The sequence below is a fragment of the Xiphophorus maculatus genome, chromosome 18 (assembly GCF_002775205.1).
Source record: "Xiphophorus maculatus strain JP 163 A chromosome 18, X_maculatus-5.0-male, whole genome shotgun sequence".
In the NCBI taxonomy this organism is placed as follows: Eukaryota; Metazoa; Chordata; class Actinopteri; order Cyprinodontiformes; family Poeciliidae; genus Xiphophorus; species Xiphophorus maculatus.
The window spans coordinates 11,532,448-11,557,650 of record NC_036460.1 but is presented as its reverse complement, the minus strand read 5'-3'; the positions used below and the strand labels follow the sequence as shown (position 1 = coordinate 11,557,650).

General features: G+C 39.7%; 1 protein-coding gene across 3 annotated transcripts in view; it reads left to right on the top strand.

Moving 5' to 3' along the window:
* The first annotated feature begins 5,534 nt into the window (after positions 1–5,534).
* The window catches only part of LOC102216590 (gap junction delta-2 protein-like), a 30,967-nt gene continuing 11,298 nt past the window's right edge, over positions 5,535–25,203 (top strand). The window contains exons 1-2 of one of the 3 annotated variants that reach the window (XM_023351844.1): positions 5,535–6,136; positions 6,404–6,646. In XM_023351844.1, coding sequence (XP_023207612.1) covers positions 6,576–6,646 — 71 coding nt within the window. In that variant the 5' untranslated portion in view covers positions 5,535–6,136; positions 6,404–6,575. Of the gene's footprint in view, positions 6,647–25,203 lie in introns of all 3 variants that reach the window. The other 2 variants (XM_023351843.1, XM_005804523.2) reach the window with 2 other exon arrangements.

Below are 25,203 nucleotides of genomic sequence, written 5' to 3'. Positions count from 1 at the left end.
TGAGTATTGGTGCAACTGAGTATTTTAATCTCAGCAGAAATCCAGCAAAAGCATCAGTGAACAAAACTGCAAACCCACCACCCAATAGCTCACTACCTTTCTTGCATGTATGTATATATACATTTAAGTTAATGAACTTTGATTAAAGTCTTTGCTGGTTTTATTATTTTCTGTAACTAGACAGATGGTTTGTAAAGGTTGGCAGGTGATAATTGGTCCCAACCTGCCAGCTTAAAACTGTAATTGCCTCCAGCGTCCTGATGGTCCCATGGTGCCTGGAGCTGTGCCAAAGCGTCTTATCCATTAATCAGAGTAAAAATCTAGTCTTTTTACCTTCGAAGTCCCATAAGTCCCCCAGACAAATAAAGCAGGTTAAAGCGCTTGATCTTCTGCCACTCGATAAAGTGCATACTCCATATTGGACCTCATCCCATTTTGTGGCTTAGCAGCATTTCTGCACCAATTACCTGCTGATGAATTAACCTGCTGACTCATAAAGCTGCAGATTGTCCCCAAGCAACTCCAAGCCACAACTTTAACAAGATTTATTGCAGTGTTTCACTGTAGATGGAACCTATGAGACTGATGAGTAATGTTTGCTGGTACGATATCAAACAATTTGTAACAGCTAAAGAACTTTAAAATCAAATACACCATGCCTTTGTTGATAACTTTTGAAAATTAATTTAGTGCCCTGTAATGTTTTCCACCTCTACCTAACACTGCATGGCATCTAAAGCTTTGTGATTAAATCTACTGACTTGTGAAGCACATTACCTGGTGGTAGATTAACTACTGTTTTTAAACAGTTTCCAGTATTTGGTACTTAAACAGCAAAAACACTAAATCTTACCAAGTATTTCACTCTTGTTTCTACTCCAAATGTATTGGCACTCTTGAAATACGGCGAAACTAACTTAAAATTAACTTTTCAGCAAGATATATAGGCCTGTCAGTAATTCTTCTATATAGATGGGGGGTAAAAGTACTTGTTTCATTGGCAGATTTCTTTTTCAGTTTAAGCAGGACATTTATTCTGTTAAATAAAAAAAAATCTGCCACTGAAACTAGTGCTTTACATCTATATTCAAGAATGACAAACTAGTATACCTTCTTGAAAAGTTACTTTTGTCTTATTTCAAGTGTAGTCTAGATAAAAATACTCTGTAAGAATTGGTGTTTTTGCCGATGGAGCGGGAGATAGATTGGTTGGGGAGTCATTTCTGGTGAAGAAAGAGCTGAGCCAGAAAAGTAGCATGACTGATTTACCAATCTTTCTTCATTCCAGCCTACATTATAAAGTGTCTGTGAGGGTCCTGAAAAGCACTGCACAAGTCTGATGTCATTTTGTTTCATTAAATATGGATCATGGCTGAGGGAATCAGATTGAGCTGGTTTAAACGAGCTCCCTTTAGGGTGCATGGATTCAGCCTTGGAGATAAACTGAAGAGCTTCAGTTTATCTCTTAGCAGAATTGCTGCTGCTCATCTACATCAAAACGTCTGCTGAGGTGGTGCACAGCATCTCATTAGGATGAATCCTGGATCCTGAAACCTTTTGACTGTTTTCCAGGCATATCACACTGGGAGGACACCAGAGCAGACCAGCAGCTCGAAAATCATAACGCATGACCAAACAAGTATTTTTAAAAACTGTTGTTGGTTGGACATATGCTTCCATTTATTTTTTACTCTTTTATATTGAATTCCTTTAAGACAGACTACTGGCACAAATAAACCTCAGACCACAACACTGGCAAAGTCGTTGTGTGTATACACCATTCATGCCTGTTGATGCATATTATGCACGAACCAAGGATTGTATGGAAGCACTTTGCTGCTATCTAGTGATCAGAAATTTGTCCACTAAATACTAACATTGATACGTTTTCTTCTTTATTTCCAAATCAATCAGTAGGTAACTTAGAAGCTAAAAACAACTTATATTTTATAACTGCAGATAAATTCAGGGAATCGGGGGTTGAAAGTATTTTAATATTAAAAATTGTTTACTAAACCATCTTCTAACTCTTCAGATTTGGACCTTTTAACCTACAATAGTTAATTTCTGAAGGAATATTACCAATGGACTGTGATTTACAGTCCAAATTAGATTAGTTTTTCAAGATGGATCAAAAGTAAACTAAGCTGGTAAAAATCAGCCACTTGTTTTACACTTTTTTTTTCATACAGAGACTTTAGACCTGTGGACTCAACTTGCATTCCTTGAGGGCCAGAGTCCTGCAACTTTTAGATGTGTCTCTTGTTCTTCAAATTTGAATTAAATTGTGATATGCTCTGAAAAGCTCTGATAATGAATGAATATTTTAGCCTGGTGTGCTGAAGCACAGATACATCTAAAAGTTGCAGGACACCAGCTCTTGAGGACTGGAGTTTGAGACCACTGGTCTAGACTCTAGACCCTCGGCTATTGGACGCGTGGACTCTGTTGAAGTCTTAAATTTTACCCAATCGCTAAAGTTTGGCTGTGGTGTATGTTATGTACCAGCTCAATGAAGCTTGCTGTAAATTGAAACCTTGTGGGAAGTAGGGCCACAACATGTTTACCAGCAATAAAATGTCTTATACATTAATCTTGCGCCGATGTGAATTGCTCTATATTTGGAAGCGTGGCAAACACAAACTGAATGGCTTAGCTCACTTCCCCCACTGCCATTGCTAAAGCTACAGTCAGGCTACAATTCCAAAACAGCCCAGAAAATCAACATCATCATTCACAATTCTTTCTTCCGTTTGCTGATTGGCCAGGATAGAACTCTACCAGAGAAATTGAGCTCAATGGGAGAAATCCCTGACAGAGCAGTGAGGGGATATGAGAACTGAATGGAACTCCCTAGGAAGGCAATGGCCAGGCGGGATCTAAACAGGATCATGCCAAATATGGGTCTGTGGTGTCTGCAGATGTTCATGTGTGGCCTTCCCAACAAATACAAGCAGATGATTTAAGTGTTTGTATAATCTGGATGAGGCAGATCATCCAGTTTGATGCATCCATAGATAGATCTAACTTCCACTGTAACCCTAGCAGCAATATTTCAGGATGTTCATGTGAAAGTCTTTGAAAGTCTCAACATAACCAACAAAAGCTCCTAGATAGTGAAAAACATCATTTTTGACAGAGACTTCCATCCCCTTGAGATAGGTTTGGTTAAATATCCCGGTGTCTTGTTGCAGGAAAGATGTTTGTATTTTTATTTTCTCCCCCTCCATCTCTCTTTATTCCTCACTCTGTTTTGCCTTCCTCTCCTCACGTGTGAGGCACGGTACAGCCAGATTGTCTTGGCATGGGGCAGGCCGGATTACGTGCGTGTGCAGTCGCTCATTACAGAATAGATTACTACCCCTCCGGTCTGAGGAGCCGCGAGTGACGAAGGAAGTCACAACATAACAGTCAGCAGAACAGCACAGAGAAGAACAATGAGTGTGACTGTAACCTCTGCATTTGTAAAAGAAAACTATTCAGCGTGTAAGCTTAATAGGCGCCTTAAAGCTGCAGCCTTATTATTATCTCTCCTCCCTCACCTTCTCACCCACATATTGTGTAGTGCGGCACACGCAACAGCACGTGAACACAATGAGCTTTGTGCTGCAGGACAAAACAATCCTGACCTCCCAAACACAAGATAACCTTCACATAATTAGGTCCTTCTGTGCAAATGATTAGTGTGTGATTAAACTACAAGCAGAAACACATTTATTCAAACTTCGATACTTCATTAGTAGGTTTTTTTTTTTTATTGGAGCAAATTAATCCCGCTTAGTAGGACCTAAAAAAGGTGTTGACAAATAGACTTACCATTGCCAACAGCACTTAATTTGGCAGTAAATATAATAGGGCTGCCATGTATTGTGTAGACTTGTGTTTTCTGTGGTCTTTAAGTCATTATTTCCTAGTTGACGTTTCTTCAGGGTACATTCATCAGTTTGAGCCCCAGATTCTGTTCTAGCACGCTGCTATTTCATACATTTTTTTCCCGTTTCATACCAATGTACAGTATAAGACCTAAATTATTCACACCAATGGTAGATGCGGAATGAAAAACAATTTTATTGAACCAAGAAGCTGGTTTCTGATAGAAAGGCAAGGATTTTCCTTAAAAGATAATAAACAATGTGAAAGGAGTATTCATTTCTGAAATAATCGTTAGTCAGTCAAATTCAAATATTTGCTGATTATTTCTTGAAAACAGCTGTAAAGATCTATTGGCATCACAGAAATTAAACCCTTCCTATAGGTTTGATCAGATTTTTGCATATTTCTGCTTGTATGCTGATCTTTGGCAATAAGTTATTTGAGGTTGGAAGGCCTCCTTGCCATAATCCTAATTATTTGCTTCCCCCAAAGAGACTCAAATCAGAAAACTTTGTCAGAAGAAACATGCCAGTAAAATTATAAAATGACCTTAAACTGCTTAAGGTATAACTTATTATTAAGCACAATTTAACTGTTGTGTTAAATTATGCTTTCTTTTGTTTGTCAAACATTTTGCAAATTATGAAGATAAATATTCAGAAAAATGCAGTCTCTTGGTTTCAGATCAAAAACATTCAAATGTTAAAAACTATTAATATAGAGGGACTCTGATGGAAATAAGCCTCCAGTTTTCTTACCAAAACCAGCAAATAAAAGACCAGTAAAGTTGGAGTTTAAGATGCTTATTGTTTTCTATTTGTTTCCCTTTTATTACAGAAAGTGCTGAGGCCAAAAATGAGTTATTTTCTTACCATTTGTGTGATGAAGTAGCTGCCCAAAAAAAATCAGCCTTTGTCACCACTGTTGTAATTAATCAAATGTATTCTAGCTGAACTCGGTTTTTGCAGGGCCTAGTTATATCTATTCAGAACATTGTAGTAGGAGCCCAAAAACTGCTTTTCTTTAGAAGCTGGAAACATCTGGTTTGGACAGAAAAGGACAGGAAAGCACATTGTGGCCTCAACTGATGTTGAACAGTATGACTTTGTGCAAAGTGACTAAGAGTCATTACATTGTTATATTAATTGGCAGACTGAATTAATGATACCTCCAAGTGTATTCATGCATGATTGTTTTTTCCTGCATAATTTATGCTCATTTTAATGACTGCCACTAACTTTCCATCATGTACACACACAGACACACACACACACAAGCACTGATTCCTTCACGTTCTGACTCTGTCACACACTCCCCAATGTAAGCTCAGTATCCTTGCATTGCCTCGGCACAGCGCTGCCTCTCACGGCTCCGTGTGAATGAGAGTGTGTGAGTAAGCAGCAATGATCGGCCTGTCACTTCCAGCAGGTGTTCGGTATGCAAAGCAAAGAGGATGACAAAACCATAGATGGAGGGAGCAGGGAGAGAGGGGCAAAAAAATTATTGTTTTGTGCTGTTGATGGTGGTGGAGCAGAGACAGATAAAGAGGATAGAGAGGGGAAGAGGAGGGGGGATAAACATGGTGATGGAGAGTGAGTGAGAGGGAGCGAGAGGGGGGAGGAGCAGAGAGATGATTCCTCTCTAATCCTCTAGACACACGCTCGGTCTGGCTGCCTCCTGGCTCAGAGAGGAAGAGGGAGACGGAGGCAGGTGAAGGCAAACGGAGAGAAACCAAGAGGGGAAAAGGAGGGGGAGAAAAAGCAAGATGAAGGAAAGAGAAGAAAGCAGAACTGCCTCTCTGCATGCTGCACGCTGAGACGGAGGGGGAGAGCCGCCGCCAGAGCCAGAGAAGCATGCAAGTCTCTGAGTGTGAAGAAGGAGCCTGAGGAGGAACACGATGCTTCAGTCCCGCTGTTCCTGAACCCAACCAGGAGAGTACGAAGGCGCAACAGGAGGGAGGGCGAACAGAAGGGAAACCCTTGAGAAAAGAAACAGAATAAAGAGTAGATCAAGAGAAGCCCGGGGAAAAGAAAAGCGAACGAAGAGAATGGAGGAGAGAATCACAAGCAAAGAAGCAGATCCCCCAGCAGCCCAGCTCACATGAACGCGTGGAGCCGAGCCTGACCAAACTTACTACTTCAAGATGCTGTCAAAGAACGAGCGTGAAAGGGCGGAGTGTTGGTGATGGATGTCCGCCTGCACGCACCGCTGCTTCTTCAAACTGAGCAGGAGTAGATGAAAGCTGCGCTCTCCTCTAATCCAGGTGTGTGTGAGGGAACATATGGCCAGGCAGATGTTTGGGAAGTGAACGGAGACCAGGAGTCGCCAGAGCAGAAGCAGGGAGGAAAGGGGGGAAAACACACTCACGTGTAAAGTGAGTTGGCAACGGATTACATAGATATTAGGACTGTGTGTGTTTGCGTGCGTGTGCGACTCGCACAGTCCTACCATCTAGGAGCGGGGAAGAGCTGTAAGAGTGTGTGTTTTTGAAGAAAGGCAGAACACAAGTGATGTGTCGCTGACTTTTCAGGCTCCTTCACACCTGGAGATCCACCGGAAGCCACTCGCTACCTCATCTCTGCACAACAAGTGGACTTTGAGCACTTTATCACCAGCGCTGCTTGTTCTCCTGCTGGCTGGGAAGCCCACTGGGGTGTCACTCCTGATTTCCTCGGCCCAGTGGATGCCTTCTAGCGCTGACCATGGGAGAATGGACCATCCTAGAGCGCCTCCTGGAGGCTGCTGTGCAGCAGCACTCTACTATGATTGGAAGGTGAGTGGTTAGCAGAGCATCAGGTACGAGTATGGCCTTCAAAATGAACCAGTCTGATTTCTGTAACAATGTAAGTTACAGAGAACAAGTCATTCTTTGGTGCTGGTCAGGGATTCCTGGTTCAGAGTCTCTGATTGTGGCTTTAGCCTAGTTAAATCCCCCAAGTGACTTGATGGGATGTTTATGCATCCGTAAGAGACGGTATTAGTCCACAGACAGGCTCTGAATGTCAGGGGACATAGAGCAGTGTGAAGACATCTCCTCTGAGACGCTCAACGCGCCTGCTTTCGCACCTTTCATTTCTCAAAGCGAAAGCTCTGTATGTTTTCTATCTGGTTCCTCAGCAGCTTTCAAAGCCTCCGTGTTCAACATGCATCTTGTCACAGTTTATTAGAGCATCCATCCCAACCCCCATCTTTTCTCCCCAGTTTATCAAATGATGTCAGTTTCTGGAGCTAAAAAAATGAGTCAACGCACGGTCACTGCAGCTATGATTTATGCATCCTGCTACATGCAGCGATGTCTTGTATTTTAGTCCGTATAAATCGTTCCGGCAATTATTCATGAACGTTTTAGCTTCAGAGGAAAATCCACCAAGTTAATATAATGAAACTGTTACACTGAGCAAATGACTTATTGCAGAAGGTATTTTAAGGATGTCTATGACACCACAGGTTCAGCTTGAGTTCACAAGAAGCTGACTTTGTAGTTTAAATCAGTTCCCCAAAGCAGCTGATTTCCTCTGATTAAGGGAGTCTTCAAATATACAGGATTATATTCATCCTCGGTGTGAATTTTGAGGCATGTTATGAACCTAAAGTGATTTTGAAAGTTCATGAAAGATTATTAAACCATTGGGCATGAGGCGGTTGCCAGGGGGATTTACCGACTCATTGTTTCTGCGGCTTAAATCTGTTTGATAGGAGGCCAGAGGGACCAGAGCATAGCCATGGTGTCACATTGACCAGCTTTCTCTAGCCAAGAAACTGATCAATATGTCACCTGTTGTTGCACTCTGCCAGTCAGCTGGCTTTAAGAAGATTATAGTATTCTTCACAAACAATTCTGACAACTCTGTTGACTGGAAATATCTCCAAAGGAGAGCTCCTGATCAATTTAACAGTGTAGTAATGCTGCAGCAAAGGCTTAATAATCATTTAGTTAAACACTACTATTAAATCTAGCAGGTGCTATATCTAGAGGTGCAGTTAATGCAGACTGCAAACCTGCACAATACAAAATGGTCAAGGTTCCTTGTCATTTAGAGGACGTCATATCTAGAACAGTTTACCATCAGCAATAAAAATGTTAACTGATCTTAAAGATCTTAGTTCCCATGTAAAACCATGGCTGGAACAAAAATTAACATGTGAACTCTAATGTATACTAACCTACTTTGTTATGGACAATTAGTTATCTCTAATATGCATTTTTATGTATTTGTTGTAAGTAATACAGCATATGTGTGTATGTGTGTGTGTGCGTGTGCATGTGGGGGTGTGTGTGTCCATGCGCGTGTGTGATGGGAATCTTTCTTGTAAAAAGCCAGCCAAGGACTGAGTTTACAAATGAGCCTGTAGCCAGAAAACCTTCGTACAAAACAACACTTGCTTTGTTTTTATCATGTAACTTTGTTTACTGTGCTGTCCTTGATTAAATAAGCTTGAATTGAATTTGTATATTTAATGACATTACTATAAAAATGATGATCATCTTGAATCAATAAGAATAACCAGCTTTTCCTTATTTGTTTTTACTAAATACAGTTAGATGTTGTTCTGTATTTTTATTTGACTTTAAAGTCAGAGCAGTGAAACCATAAAATGGAGCAGTTTTTGCTCAAGCATTCCCACCCAATGCCAAGTCGGCAGCAGCTTGTCAGAGATGTTTCCAGTGTTGTTATAACAAATAAATGGTCAGCATTTACTTCCACTCATTCACGGCACACTAGAAATGCACTGTTGCTCATCAACTTGGATAGTCATAATTGCTGCAGGGTCTGAGTGAGAGTGAGAAAGAGGAGAGACAGAGAAGGGAGGTTGCCAAGGTCAAGAAGCTTCTGAAAATGTTGACATCTGTGAAGGATTTAGCAGAGATGTTCAGCTGAAAAGTAAAAAGGACGAGACGAGCAAGAAACAACAGAATAAGGAGCAGATGTCAGACAGCAGAAAAGAGCGGTTACTCGGAGTGAAGTGAGGTGAAGTAAAGTAAGCAGACACACGCGTTAGTCGCCCCGTTGGTGAGAAGCCAATAGGGCCGTCTCGTCACGAGATGGTGCTGGGTGTCACGACCCGAGCAGGGCATCTGCTGCCATGAAAAATCTTATTCACACAGATTCAGTCTGCTGTGCAGAGACGGGAAATACGTGGATATAAACTGATAGAATTACAGTAATATTGTCACAAAGGCTTTCCTGTAGCATCTGTTTCATCTGAAGTGTTGGCTTTTTTTTGTTCTTCTATGATTAAAACTAGGTTGTATTTTTCATCAGATATCTCCTTTAATGGTCCAATATGTTACATTATTTGATGGTCTTCCTTATCGGTTGGAAGCTTTTTACATCTTCACACAATCAAGTTTTTAAGAGAGGAACCCTGAGTTGCCATCAAATATTGACTACTCATGATCTTCAGAAGAATGAAATTTGTCAATATTTTTGAAATAAATTATCACTTAACCTCCAGGTATTCAGACAGATGGTAATTAACATCCAACATTAACCAAGCGTCTAATTTTACAGCAGCTTTGGTTTGAGGATCACATACAGGGATAAAAATAGCTGAAAGTGTTTTTTCATAGGGGTGACATGGCTTCCCACTCAGGGTGGCACGGCATGTGGGGTGGCAAAATAATATTTCTAACTGCGAAAAGTTATAGCTGTACAACTGTGTCCTAAATAACTGTTATATTGCTTTTAGTCATGGCAGGTCATTGCAATGTCACTGCCATTTTGTGTACGTTTTAAGCAAAGTGAATGTTACAAGATCAAGGATCTCTGACTGAGCTGCCTATTTAAAAAGGTTGAATTGTTGTTTTGGAAGAAATCTGGACCACATTCACTCGTCTATATTTCAAAACCGAAAATATTTATTTGACTAATTAAACTAAACTGATTAATTCTGCATAACGCATGTGAGGTGTGAGAACAGCGACCAACAAAACTACAGTGATTGTTTTAGGCTTTATTTAGTTTTTAAATATGTTTATGCTTTTTTAAAACACAAACTTTTTATACTTTTTACATAGGTTGCATAATACAGATTATGTATTACTGTAATTAATCAGCTCCATCAAAAAAAAAACAAAAAAAACTTGTGTAATAGTATAATAAAATGTAACAGTAGCAGAACCGCTTGCTCAGTACATTTTTGCTTTGCCTGTGTTATAGATCACATTATTTGCACAGGCACAGATAGCTATAAAATACAGAAAATGCAGACTAGAAATAATTTTTCTGCCATTGCTTTTGGTTCCACCTTTAGCACAGCAATATGTTGCATATAGTGCATATTCACTTTTCATAGCTGGTGATGAGAGGATGAGCAATTAAAGCCTTTCATCTGCCTACATCCCCCAGAATGTCATGCACATCTCGAACTTCATAGAAATTATTGACCTTCTATTGGATGTACTTTCTACTGAGATTGATCACATGTCTATCGCAATAGGTATCGGTTTTTTTTCTATATTTATTTTTCAGTGTCAAAAATGAATCTTTCTTTTTCATTGAAGAATAACTACAAAAACAACTACGGCTACAATTGAGGATATTTTATTGATGTTCTGCTCAGGACCATCAACGCTCTGAGCGATGAATTGCTTGGATTCAACGCAGCTCCTATTGGCCGCCAACCAGATGCGGTCAGAATGGGTTCATCGAAAGTAGCGCTCGTCTGATGCCGCCTTTGTGCTTCGCCTTTCACAGAATTTCTAAATCATTTCTGTCCTTTCTGTCATTTCATCGTTTCTTCTCTCTACCGTCTAGAGTGCTGTTAGAAAGCCTCTTCAGAAGACTTTATTAGTCAGTTGTCAACATAGCATGACAATTCCACAAATGCTTCCTCTTTTATTGAAAAATAAAAATTTCAAACAGACAGACTATAAACACCACACCTTCATGTTTTGAAGTCGTAATCACAGCTTAGGTTTATTTTGTTGGACACCAACAAACTAACTAAATCTTCCCAAGACGAGTTTTATTTCAATTACAAACATTTCTGCATTTAAATTTTGCAAAATCATTTGGCAGGAGAATTTTTACACTCTACTCAAGACTTAGCTTTTTTTTTAAAAGATAAATTTACTTAGTTTATTTTTGTGCTTTTCTGAGTGACATTATTTTTTGAACATTATTTGGGGTTAAAGATTTCCTTTCTTAAGGAGCTGGATAGAAGGAGACATGTGGCTTTATTTACTAAAATTTGATTATTTGGTGCACTGCGATCACTTGGAGTGGAAATATGAAAAGATTTTTTTATTTTAATTTTTTTTTACTTTCGGTTGCTGTTATTTTTGAGTGAATATTCTCATGTTTCTGCAGTAGCATGCCTTCCTGGCATCTGACCTCTAATCTGGGCTGCTATCACTGACGAGGATTTCCATAAATACACATTTAAAAGACAAAAACCCATTGGACCTCCGCCCGCTGTGACTTTCAGGCGTGTGATTGGTCAGCCAGGGTGCTGTCCCATTCTGGAAGGCACTGAACAGGTTGCTGTCCCCGAAGCGATGCCAGTGTGTGTTCTCATGAGCAAAACACAGCAACAACCTGTGTGTCTGAGTCATTCGTCACACGCGAGCCACATACACGCCTACACGCACACGCCCACCCCCACACACACGCACACGCACCACCACACACACATTAGGGTAAAGGTAAAACTCCTTTGTGTACAGTGGCAGAGGGCTCCAAAGATTCCCTTCTTTGGTCATATCCCATGGAAATGTGGATAGGTTGCCTTGGCTGCCTGTGTTTGGGTAGTAAGCTGCCAGCAGAGATGTATCCTTTGCTATTACAAGCAGTGGGTGAGCTGATGGACTCTCTGGTGGGTTGTAGCACAGCTGAGGCTGTTGGTCCAGACAGCCGGTGAGGATCAGCAATGATGAAGAACTCTACCCTTAACTACTATCAACAGATGATTCAGTGCCGCCTCTGCAGCTCAGCTCCTCAGGCCAAATTCCCATTTATGTGCTGCCAGTGCTTAAACAGGGGCCATAAAAACAGGCAAGTCTAACCTCCCACTCCCTCATATTGATCTCCAGTAATGGGACGGAAAGATGGGTTTGATAGAAGATGGCCACAAGACTTAATGACACAGTCTCTAATCCCGTCCAAAAGTACAACAGATGAGCTCTTGGGGTGCACTATCTTGAATGTAAAACGAGTGATTAAATCTCACAGTACCTGATTGACTTCTGTTAAATTAAAACCTGGTTGTGATCGCAGCCTGAATAATTACTCTCACTGTAGCTTTCTCATTGAGAGGTCCAATGTTTCAACTCTCTTAGCTCTATGAAATCTGATTCACAATCAGAATTACTACATTTAAATGGTATTTATTAAATAAATCAAGGTTCAGTCCTGCAATATTTAGAGGCATTCCCACTCCAAAAAACTTGAATCAAATGAATGGTTAATGATCAGGTCTTTGCCGATTCATGTGTATTTGAGCAGAAATGCATCCAAATGTTGCAGGACAGTCACTTTCAAGGACAGGAGTTTCAGACTACTGAAATAAATGAGATAAAACTAGGAATTATTGTCTGACAGTTGACAGAACAAAAAGATTCTGGGTTTTAATCTCTCTTTCTGTATGGAGCTGGCATGTACTTCATATCCATTTGTAGCTTCTCTCTGGGTACTCTGGCTTCCTCCTGCAGTCCAGAAAGATGCATACTTGATTAATTGGTTTCTATAAACTTGGATTAGGAGTGAGAGTGTTTATTTGTCTTAGGCCCAAGGAACGCTGCAGATAGGCACCAACCCTGAGTAACCCTGCATGCATAGATGGATGGGTGCACAGTGTAAATTCATTTTCTGACTGTGTCACATTTGAATCCTGCCATTTTTTTTAAAAGATTTTATTGGCTCTAGTGACCTTTATTTGACAGTGAATTGACAGGAAAGAGGGTAATGAGAGAAGGGGGAAGACATGCGGCAAAGGTCGCCAGGCCGGGAATCGAACCTGCGACAGCCGTGTCGAGGACTAAGGCCTCTATATGTGGGTTATGCTTAACCCCTGCGCCACCACAGCACACCTGAATCCAGCCATTTAATAATATTTATTTTTCTTGAAAGTGACAGTCTTTCAGTGTGAACACTATTGTAAGGATGAAAGTATTGATTCAATACAACAATAAAGTTGTGTGCTAAAATACTGTTTTGCAATCTGTGGACAACAAAACTGGCCATAATTCTTGAAAGAAGTTGTCAGTGAAAAATGTTCTTGCATTGTTTCTTATCAGGGAAATAGTGCAAGACTCTAGAAGGACCCCACTCTGATATTTTTGGCTGCTACTCTTCTACAGAATTCAAGTTGATAAAATATCTAGAGATTATTTTGTCAGCATTTTCTTCCTCTGATCCTGATCTTATTCATTTAAGAATCTGCATCAACCCATAAAAGTTAATAAAATCAATATCATTTAATATATACTACACTGGCCTGCAAATATATTTTATTTCCAACCTGACAAACGTGATACATGGACAGATACCAGAAATTGAGTTGGACCAGAACATTACTATTTATAACCAACCAATTATAATCAACCAGCTTTTACATCCTACATTTATCTCCATACTAGAAATGCAACCTTTTACTGTACAACATCTCAATGCTTTTACTTGTCTAATAATCACAAGCTCTGACTCTGGTTTTCTCTTAGAGGCTGAACCTCAGTGTTTGTCTGCCTCTTCTGACTCCACTTATTTTTGGCTGCCTGACACATCTTTTGTTCTCTTGTGGATTTCTGTGGAACAGAAACAGAGAACTCGCAGGAGCGTGGTGCATCCTCCATGGCAGAAAACCAAAGTTATTTTGGCTCTGCCACATTGTTGCTACTGATAATTCACAGTTACACGAGACTATGACTGCTCAACTTGCTTCAACATATGGCATGACTACAGGGACATCTTTTCATTGAAAGAAAATCCAAAATAATCCCCCAGTTAGTCAAATATGGATTCCAAAAAAATAAGTTTGCATATTTGGGTGTTTATTATAAACAAGGCAGCTGAAAGCACTTCTGCTGCCTTGTTTCTCAGTAATAGTGAGATGTTTTCTGAGGCTGTCCTTTTTTTTGTTTTTAGTTTCGAGGATTCAAACCACTGAGTTCATCTCATAATTATAAGAATCAGAAAATGTACTGCTCAAAGTGCACTGATGAACAGGGTTTTCAGACACTCTTACATGATCTGACAAAGACTTTGTTTGATGTGCACTGAAGCCCTAAAACGGCTCATGAGGGCTGGATGTGCATTTAAAATAGTTTGTGCAGCTTCACTTCATTTAAAGCAGTAAATTTAGAGTTACTAAAATAGAACAGATAATAGAAGGTTGTCATCATTTGCTAATAAAATCCAAATGGTTTCATAGAGCTCCATTTCACAGTTTAGTTGTCTGATGACGTCTCTCAATAATCCCTTACAAAATATTCACTGTGATAAAAAAAAAATTCACACTTGCTCAAGTTTTAACTGCACACACAAACATGAAGTGGGGTGTAATTGTGAAGTGGAAAATGATTCAAACAAATAGGAATTTGAAAGGTGTGGTGTGGATTCGGTGCCCTTGAGTCAATATACTGTAAAGTCACCTTTCACTGCTATTACAGCTGCAGGGTCTTTTGTGGTGGGTCTGTGCCAGCTGTGCAGATCTATCATGTGTCACAGTGTGTACAGTTTGGTCCCATCTGACCAAAGCAGCTTCTTTCATATGCATGTACAAGTAAAAGTTGTTCTGTCAACAGATTCCCAACTCCCCATTTTTTGGCATGTTTGTCAGGGTTAGGGTAGGGTAGTGTTTCAGAACATCAAGTCAGTTAAATGTTAGAATTTTTCTAATTCAGCAACATTGGAGGGTTTATAATCATAAATGGCTTTTTAAAGGTCATGTCACAACATCTCAAAAGGATACAGGTCAGGACTTTGACTAGGCCACTCCAAAGTTTGTTTGCCTTTTGCCATTCAGAAGTGAACTTGGTTTCAGCTTGAGGTCAAAAACAGATGGCCGGACATTCTCCTTGAGGATTTTTCAGTCAATAGCAGAATTCATGTTTCTATTTATTACAGCAAGTCTTCCAGGTCTGGAAGCTGCAAAGCAACCCCTACCACTACCATATTTACTGCTGGCATAATGTTCTTTTTCTGAAATGCAGTGTTACTTTTATTCCAGATGTAATCTTACACACACCATCCTACGAGTTCAACTTTAGAATGTTTCCCTGACAGCATTGGGGATCATCAAGCTTTGTTCTGAAAAATCTTAGACAAGCCTTAATGTTACTTTTTACTCAGCAGTGGTTTTGGTCTCGGGACTCCAGGCCTCCTTGGGACTGCAGGCCATTTTTAGCCAGTCTCTTTCTAATAGGGAAGCCATGACCTCTGACCTTAACTGAGACAAGTAAGGCCTGCAGTTCTTTGGGTGTTGTTGTAGGGTATTTTGTGATCTTTTAGATGAACCGTCTCTGCGCTTTTGGGGTAAATTTGATTGTCCTGGTGGCCAGAGACATTAAACCAGGGTGCATTGGACCACATCTAAGTTTTGTTTTAACAAAGAGGACGAGAGTAATCACAGAGCGTCGTTAGATTTGCATTTTTTATTCCTTATAAACACATTCATTTAAAAAATTACATCTTGTGTTTATTTGTGTTATCTTAATATTTAAATTGGTTTGGTGTCTTGAAACAATGAAGTGTGACAAACATGCAAAAAATAGGAAATCAGGAACGGGGCAAACACTTTTTCACGCCACTGTAGTTTCATAACCTAAACATATTTTAAACCTCTCCACATCTTTCTCCCTGACCCGTCTGGTGCCTACTTTGTTATTCATGATGTTATTTGTTCACAGATGTTCTATAAAAGACTGTGACCTTCACAGAACAGCTGCACTGATACTGAAGTTAAATTACACAAACTGGTTCTATTAATTAGCTCAGTGGACCGGTACCGGTCCGTGGACCAATTGGTGCCGGGTCGCGCAAGAAATAATTAAATATTTCTGTGTTATGTATTGAGTCTGGAGGATCTTTTATTTTGAAAATCCTTTAACCGGATTCTGCCGGTTACATCTTGCGAAGTCTTAACCAGTCCACGGTACTAAAAAGGTTGGGGACCACTGAATTAGCTGACTTCTAAAGGCACTTAGTTGGACTGAACTTCATTTAGGTGTATTGTAGGAAAGGGGCGTAAATGCACGTGCATGCTGCACTTTTCAGATTTTTCAATTATATAAAAATATACAGTTAAGCAGTGATTTGTGTTATTCTGTCACATCAGGTTCCATGAAATAATGTTTCTGGAAAAATGCCTCTTCTAGGGAATTTCAGTAGAAGCTAAAGCGGATGTTCACCAGTCACTGTGGTGTTTACATGCTGCTCATTGAGCCTGTGTTTGGTGGCAGGTTACATCTCTGACATTATGTGACCTTTAGCTCGTCAAGATTTAATTTAGTCGTCCCTTGTGAAGCCCCTCATAACCCTGCACAGCCATGATGGGTGACTGTGTTCATCCTGAGGTTGGCCTCATCTTGTGAGTGTTTGTTCAGGAAAAGAAGAAAGGAGCTGTCATATCTCCTCTCTTCAGGCAGATTCCCCCACCCCTGGAGAGAAGACACTCTAAGTGAAACATCCAACATCAGCTCACTCCATCCCTCCCTACCTCTGCTTTCACACTTCCTCCATTTATATTGTGGCGATTCTCGATACGCTGGCGGCTGTAAAGTCACTGCTTTCTCAGCGCTGCTGTTATTAAAATGACCTCACATGTTCCATTGGGAGATTATGAGTCACCGATGGGAGGTAGATGCATGTCGCTCCTGCAGCTTCTCAGATTTTAAAACTACCATGCAGACGACACCTGCTATTAAAACTTAAATTATGCGCAGGATCTGGCAAATTAATTCTAAAACTAAGGATGAGTGTTTTATTAAAGATGCCTTATAAATGTGCTGTAGTGCTTATGTCACTGCTCAGAGTGGGATTGATCCTCTCTGGCTCCGATGCTAGACATACAAAGATCCAGGAAATGAGTCCCGGGAGCAGGAAGGAGCTGCTGTGTAGCTTTTCATGACTCAAGTATTACAGTCGGCATCCATGGGGACTGTTAGGCAAGCTGTAACTCAGGAGGGGAAAGAGAGTAAACTCAAATAATTATTCAGCTAGCGCTCTAATTTCTTTCCGCATACGCTTATCTCCTTTACTTCCATCTGTGGCCACACATTACGAGCTTAGAGTTGAGATAATATTTACACAAATGTGTTTTTCAGACACAGTTATGGAAAGTAAACGGTTATCCTTAAGCTCGCCTTTCACCGGCAGTAAAGTTTTGCATTTAAGTTGTGTCTGTAGTCAGATTTTGCATATAGTTACAACCACAAATTTCATGTTTTATCTTTATTTTTTCTTTTTATAAATAAACGTGTGGATGAATTCAAGCATATTCAGCCCCCTATATTATAGCGTGAAACTCACTTGCCTTCTGAAGTCACCAAATTAGAAAATAAAGTCCACCTGAGTGTAATTTAATCTGTTTTCAAGTTTTCGTGTGCAAAAACAATGTATCGCTTTTTTTATTTTTATTTTTTTTAATTTTTAACATTCATTCCATGTAAATGCAGTGAGATTAGGGCAGGAGATGAGGTCAGAGTTCACCTTACAGGCCTGGGGCAGAAGCTGCTTCCAGCAGAGTGACTCAGCAGCGTTTGTAGGTTTGCTGTTAGTCAATGTTACAATGATACTGGGAGGTGAAATTAAAACCAAATATTCGTAGAAAACAGTAGAGAATTTGTGCTAAAATAGCGAGGCAGAACGCAAGCTTATTTGAAATCAAACTCTTGTTGGTAAGATTAAAATATCTTATAATAATGGACTTTTAAATACATTTATTCCATAGGAGAAGATGTTATATCTGAAAAAAACACCCCAACAGAAACTTTAGCTGAAGCATTTTTACATTCATACTTTAGTGTATTAAGGTGACCAGAGGTTTTGGGGACTCTAATTAGTAATCCATGAATTTTTGTTTCCCTTGGGTGAAATAAGACATGACTTATTTCTTTTAACTGCGATACTCAAGGCAACATGGTGACCTACATTTATCTTGCCAACGTTCTCAGCATGTCAGTACAGGAGATAGAAAAACTCAGAGATCTGCACCAAAGTGTGGAATCATTAGACACTACCTACTTGCGGAGTTACTAGCTGTTTGTGATGATGTCCTACCATCACAAAAATAAACACGTCAAACCTCCCTGGGACTTTATGTGTTACAGTGTAAGCTTTTTGGCAACAAACACTTTAGGTTAGTTGTATAAAAAGCCCCTCACACCAACTGTGAGGTACAGTGGTTGATCTGTGATGCTGTGGGCCTGTTGCCGCCTAGCAACTTTTGTTATTTCTACGTCATGCTCTGACTTTGTGAATAGAAAACTAAGTGCTGTTCATTTGGCAAACAGGGATTGTAGAAAGTATTAGCAACAGGTGTGAAAATAATTGTGTCACTGGTGATTTTTTTGTGTGATTTTGTTTATTTTTTTCTGGTTCATTTTTAAGGCTATTTACACATTTTAACAGGGTTTCAAATACATGTGACCAGCACTGTGACAAGTCTATTTTCACTGCTGCTGGGGGTCTTTCCCACAGCATGATGCCACCGCCACATGCTTCAGCATACACATAATGTTAGCGATACAAAAAGTGGCCCTTCTTCTTACAGATGAAAACTCTTACCACCTCTGTCAAGTGAATCAGGATTGAGAAACATCATCCATATTTAATTGTACTGTTCTTGTTGGAGAAAGGAAGTTTGACAACTTTCACCCTGACTGACCTCTAACTAGCTGTGTTTTTCCAAGTGAAGCACCATCTATGCTAACAGTTCTTTTCATGCTTAAAGTGCTTCAGCATTACATAGCAGTGGAACAAAGACTCCCGCAGGGCTGTGCCAAAATCATTTTTAGAGTATAAAAGCACGCAATTCCAACAAAACACTGTGAGGCCATATTTTAATGATGAGAAAATACTTTACCGTCAAGCTGAGCAGTAAATGTACAAAAAAAAAAAAAGAAGCAAATGAAGTTACATAAAATATGAAGCCTAAAATAAAAACAAATAGCCTCCTTTGATCTTAATTTGGGGGAGGAAAAGAAAGCAAAGCTGTGGCTTTTGAAGTTTTTCTCACTTGGGTCCGTTTGTGTGCGCTCGTGGCAGTGAGCTTTATTTAGACAATCCGCTTTTATTACACACGACTTACAGCATTTCTGTGCAGGCTTCATAAAGCTGATGCTCCTTGTTTTATCTGACTGATCATCTTGTTTGTCTGCTGGTGTTCAGATAAATGAGCCCCTCTTGTTTTTTTTTATTGTACTGCCTCCACACTAATTTATCTTGCTCCATCTTTCACTTTGAAGATTAAAAAGATGCTTGTTTGCTGCTGATTTATTCTCTGTTCCCCTACAAATCCCATCTCGCCATCTCAACACTTAGATGAGAGGTCTCTAATGAACAGAGGCAGCATGTGAGAGCGGCTCAGTTTGTGGTCCGTAGCTCCTCGGTGGCAGTATCAACATCTGCACCGTGAGATTGACTCAACTTAAAGAAGAAGCCAGGACTGCGCACACCATCACCAGCAGAACTGAAATACTGTACAAAGCCTTCTGACTCACTGCCTTCTGCACACACACACACACACACACACACACACACACACACACACACACACACACACACACACACACACACACACACACACACACACACACACACACACACACACACACACACACACACACACACACACACACACACACACACACACACACACACACACACACACACACACGAGCACACAAGGCGCGCGCCTCTCATGACCAGATGGTCGCCCAAATATACAAACATGTGCGTAAGCGAGTGTGTAGCACGGTTACACATCTCAAAGGGCCGGGAAGCACACACAGACGCTCTTCCTCACGCACGAATATGTGTTGCCAAAACTGTCACAGTCGCCGTTGTTCGCGGCAGATCACATGAGCAACCAGAGCCGACTCTGACAATGTGTTCACACTTCTCAGCGCGTACACGCACGCACACTCCCCACACAGTCTCTTTTGCAGATTCTTCAATTAAGCCAAGTGAAGCCAAGCTTCTGGGAAGACACTTGCTCTCAGCAATATGCTGCATTCACACTACTCTCTCAGCCAATTATTACAAAAGGACTATAGTTGGTAGACAGATCAGCGATGTAAAAAGGATAAATTTAGATTTCACAACCTGCAGAATGACAGCAGTAGGACTGGCTGCTATTTACTACAGAAACCAGACATTTCTGTCAGATCTTTCAAATGCATGTAGTACTGAGCAGAGATATTCAGGCTCCTTTGAACTTCTTGACATTGTTTCATGTCAAGAAGTTGACATGAAACATTTAAACAAGGAAGTTTAAAAGTTCCTTTTAAACTTTATTAAAAGGAAGGGAAAGGAATCGCACTTTGTTGAAGCACCTGTTGATACGTCAGCCCTTTAGAGACTTTTTGGCCATTCTTTGCACAACAACTCAGGACCAGTCAGATCGAAAGGAGAACATCAGCTTTTAAGGTCTCCCACAGATTCAGTTGTATTCAAATCTAGACTTTGACTGAGCCATTCTAGCACATAAACATGCTTTGACCAAAGCAAAATTTATTTGCAATATTTAGGGTCGGAAGGTGAAGCTCTGCCCCAGTTTCAAAACTTTTTAAGCCTTCAGCAGGTTTTCTTCAACTGCATTATATTCAGCTCGGAACATATTCCCTGTTCCTACTTCCCCACAGCATGATGATGCCAACACTGTGTTTTATTTCGGAGATCGGTTGTTGTGTAATGTCAGCATTCTGATGCTTTTGGTCTATTACAATGACATTTTCTGGATTTCTTCTTGCTAATTCTCTATGAAAATCTGATATGTGGCATGCTCAACTAATTGTTGTTCAGCCAACAGATCAGTGTTAGTCTCTGTAGCTCCTCCATAGTTACCGTTCTCTGCTCTCTGTGACCATCCAGCTAGGTTAGGGAGATACATATGCTATGTTTGCTTTTTTACCCTTTCCTTTTTTTTAGATGATGTTCTTAACAGATCTTTGTTTCACAAAAAAGTATATTTTTCCTTTTGGGAATAAGAGTTCCCATCAATGGCTCCCCAGATGGTTTCCTGTAACAAGCCATCTGTCTTGTCAGGTAAATGTTTGGTCTACCTAAAACATTACCTCTAATTAGCTGGCACAAACAGCATGATCGTGATGTCGAATAAAAATAACCGCCCTGCACATTTCTGTTGCGAAACACCAAAACTGTCAGCAAATACCGGATTTTCTTTCTCATTTAAAGTGTTTCAAGTCTTTTTGACCATTCTGCATCGACTGAAATGTGAAAACCAGGAACAAATATGGGCACTAAGCACCTTGTAATAATTAGATTTTTAATTTATTCAGTCCCTGCATTACAAATACAGCAAACTGCTATATAAATCTGACTGATGGATTGAGAATCCAGATACCCAGCAGAGACAGAAGAGTGCAGATAGCCAAAATTTGAACAGAATAGAATAAATTACATGCAATATTCACAGTGACTGGGACTTAACATATAAAGCAAATAAAGAAGGATTTTTCTTCGGATTGAGTGTGTCTGGGATGTTCCCTGTGTGGCTTGTGTGTCATGGAAGCTCCCCTCTTGTGCCAGAGCAGCTGATTTGGGCTGGAGCTTGGCACAGGAAAGCTGTAGTGGGTGTGTGGGTGGGGACCTGGCACGGGCGTGCCGACCCAAGCTCGGGATTGTCCAAAACCCGCTGATTTAATCCGGATTACAGCCATCTTTTTTTCTCTGTCTGTAGTTCCCTCCTTTCCCCCTCCTGCCAGAGGAATGCACCCTGTCCGTCTCTCCTGCTGCTCTTTCTTCTTCCACAAACCTTTCCTTCTACCCAGAAAGCCAGTGCTTCTAAAGGCAGGTCCAGCCGATGCTGCAATTACCTGTAATTCACTATTTCTATCAGTACGCAGGGAACAGTCCCTTAAAAAGGATGCATAAAATCCAGATTTAGATTTTATATTCCCTGTTACTTTACTGCCGTATATGTTGCCAAGGTAGCTGCAGTTTCTGTGATTGTCATGGAGACCTTTGTGCACTTGTGCTTTTGCGCTGAAAGGAAAAATAAAATGAGCCCAATCCATTCTGTCATGAAAGAGCAAAAAAAAATCTTCATCTGTTTCCAATTTTACTTGTTGGTGTAACAAACAAAAAAAAGATGTACATTACAAAAATGGTAAAACATTTAAGCTAACAACACCAGCATGATTAAGAAGCTGATGTCTTTTTGTCTGCGCTGGAAAAGCTGATGGATATATCATAAATTACAGTCAGGTTTGTTGAAACCATGTTTACAGAACAGAAAAAAAGTATCTTGTTCCTACATAGATTTGTATTTAGCTCACTGCCCACTCACCGCATAAATTGTAGTAGTTTTTATAAATATACTTATTGGCAGAAGGGACATTTAGATTCCTGCACCTATGAAAACAACCAATATTTCAGTGCATTGATGAGAGCGTGGTGAAAGTAGCCTTGAAATTTAATTCATCTTTTCTTTTCCATTCAGTGTGCAGCTCCATTTATGAAATAGTGTTTTCTTTATAGATATAGTTTTTTTTCTCACACTAAAGCAAAGAACAGAATTAAGTAATCAAGACCAACATCCTGCAGCCCCCACTACTAATATATTTTTTAAAATTGTTCCTGGTTATTTTTTACACATTGGCATAATACATCAGAACAGTTCAGGGTAACGTGGATGTTTTTTTGGACAGTGGGAAGAACTCAAGAGTACCTGGAGAGAACCCACACATGCATGGGGAGAACAGACAGACTAAAAGTAGAAAAACCCGTGGCTGGAACGACTGCACCATCATACGTGTCGGTTATGTTAAGATGCGTATAAGCTAGATTGTGTTTTTTATTTAAAAAGAAATTTAGATTGTTTTAAATTTGTCAATTTAAAAACCAAATCAACAACAAAGATTTAAAGTTGAAATTCTATTTAAATTTGGAAGTGGGAGTTTTTAAGTTCAATAAAAAGTCGACATGCCAGAAATAAGTTATTTGCAGTTCTCACCATCTGTATATCATTAAATCCATGTCACACAAGTCAGTGTGTGAAGTGTATAAAATACAGAGAAGTACGTTGTTCTTCTTGTTGAGGATAATAATAATGAAGACAGTAGCGAGGAGAAGTTTTACAACTTAAATGGTTACTGCTGAGTTGAAAATGCATCCATTTTTATTCTGTAAATTTAAGCACTCTTGAGCTGTACAGTATAAGCAGTGTTTTGAATCCAAAGGAACTTTCTGTCACCAAAAATTGTCTGTTAGCTTAAGCACCAGGCTGACAGTGAATGTGTAGCTGCTCATTATTGAAGGCATTTTGCATAAATTGTGTCTTTAAAGATCAGCAAAAAGGGAAAAATGCCATTTAAGCCTTCATATTCCCAATTAAATCTATTTACACTGGCTGGTCTGTTCGTTTTATCATCTTAAAGTAAAGGTTTCTATAGATTTAGTCACTTTTGGCATTGTGATCCTCTTCAAAAAAATGGAATAATGTTTTTTTTGTTTTGTTTGGGTATGACTGTGAAGGTCTGTATGTGTGTTGGGAGATGGATAAAGGTCTTTCAGCAGGGAAGAGTGCAGCCTCCTCACTCCTTCTGTCACTGGCTTGAAGCACCGGAACACCCCTTCAGGTTGCGTGTATGTAGGCGTGCGCGTGCGTGTGTGTGTGTGTGTGTGAAAGAGGTTTGATTCAGTTTGATCCCCAGTGCCCTGCAAGAAACGAACTATTGATAAATCTTGGCAAAGGAACACACAGACTGACAGATAAAGAGAGGGAATGACAAGTGTCACTCCATATTTGATCTGACAGGATTAGATATGTCAGCACTGTTGGTGTGTTGAAGTTGGGACAGATGAAGGACTGAGGGGGAAAACAGTGAGAGAGAGAAAAATCAGAAGGAAAGAGACTAAAGCCACAATGGGGCTGTGAAGGTTGGGTTAACTAAATATGGAGATGAAAAATCTAATGATGGCATGAAAAGCTGCTACGTAAAAACGCTAAAGTTGGCATCTTCTCCAACAATTTAGGGTCTTACATTGAAATTTTGCCAGGTGTATGAATAATTCTGGGCTTTAATGTTCTGTTTAGAACCATTTTTAAACTGTTGAACCTTCTTTTATTAAAAAGAAAAGAAACAAAAGAAGTTTTAAGTTTTCCAAATGATCTGTGATGTAAAAGTCAACATTTCTTCAGCAGTTTGGTCCCTCACTGAAGGATTAGTTTGGATTGGAAGTGAGGTTTTTTAATTATCAGTGAACTTTTTGGGAAATAAAAATATTTTCAGAGGATTTGATCCCAACAAACTACTCAGGTTTATACTGTATTGTACTTTAAAGAACAATATCCACTCTGCCCATGCCTGATTTTTACTCATAAAGTGTAGCGTTCAAATGTTAAATATATGCCAAATTACCCTTCTGTGTATTCATTTTGTAAGATAAGTAGCTAAAAAGGGATAAAAAGGGCCTTAATTAGTCCATCTTCAGTTTGGAAATAGATTTATATTGATTTATGTTGGAGTATTTTCTCAGATTACAACAAACGTCTCAGTCTGTTTCTGGGTAAAGGTGTAACATTTCACCTCTGTGTCTTTAAGCAACGGCATAAAAAAAACTAGGGGGCTAAAACATATTTATTTAATGCTAATTTGGAAGAGCATAAAAATGTGCTTAAAAAAATAAATGTTAGTTGATTTCCCACTAACTTTCACCGATAATAACTCAGAAATCCAAAATAACCCTAGTCTTTTTCTCTAAAACGTGTTTTATTGGTATGATAAAATGTTTAACAGTTATACATAAGCCTGGTTGCACAGTGAACTGTTAGTTCAGTTTGATTAAGTGAGGCTAAGTGAGGAAGATACACAAGTGTGGCTGTAAAAGAGATGCAACATGAGAGGCTCACTTGGTAATTATCACAGAGACGGAAAGTAGAGGCTGAATGAAAGAGGTTTAATTATTTAATGGCAGAGACCGCCAGCAATGAGGTAGTGATGGAATGGAAAGTGACAGCAACAAAAGCTGAGGTTCTAAAAAGGATTAGCAGGTTACTGATAACACGGAGCTTGTTTATATGCTGAACCTGGAGTGACTCTTTCGGCTGCACAAAACTCACTTCATGTGAAAATATATCAACAGTTTGTTGGTGGAACCAGACTTTTAAAGTTTGACACTGAAAAGAAAAAAAGAAATATTGCTT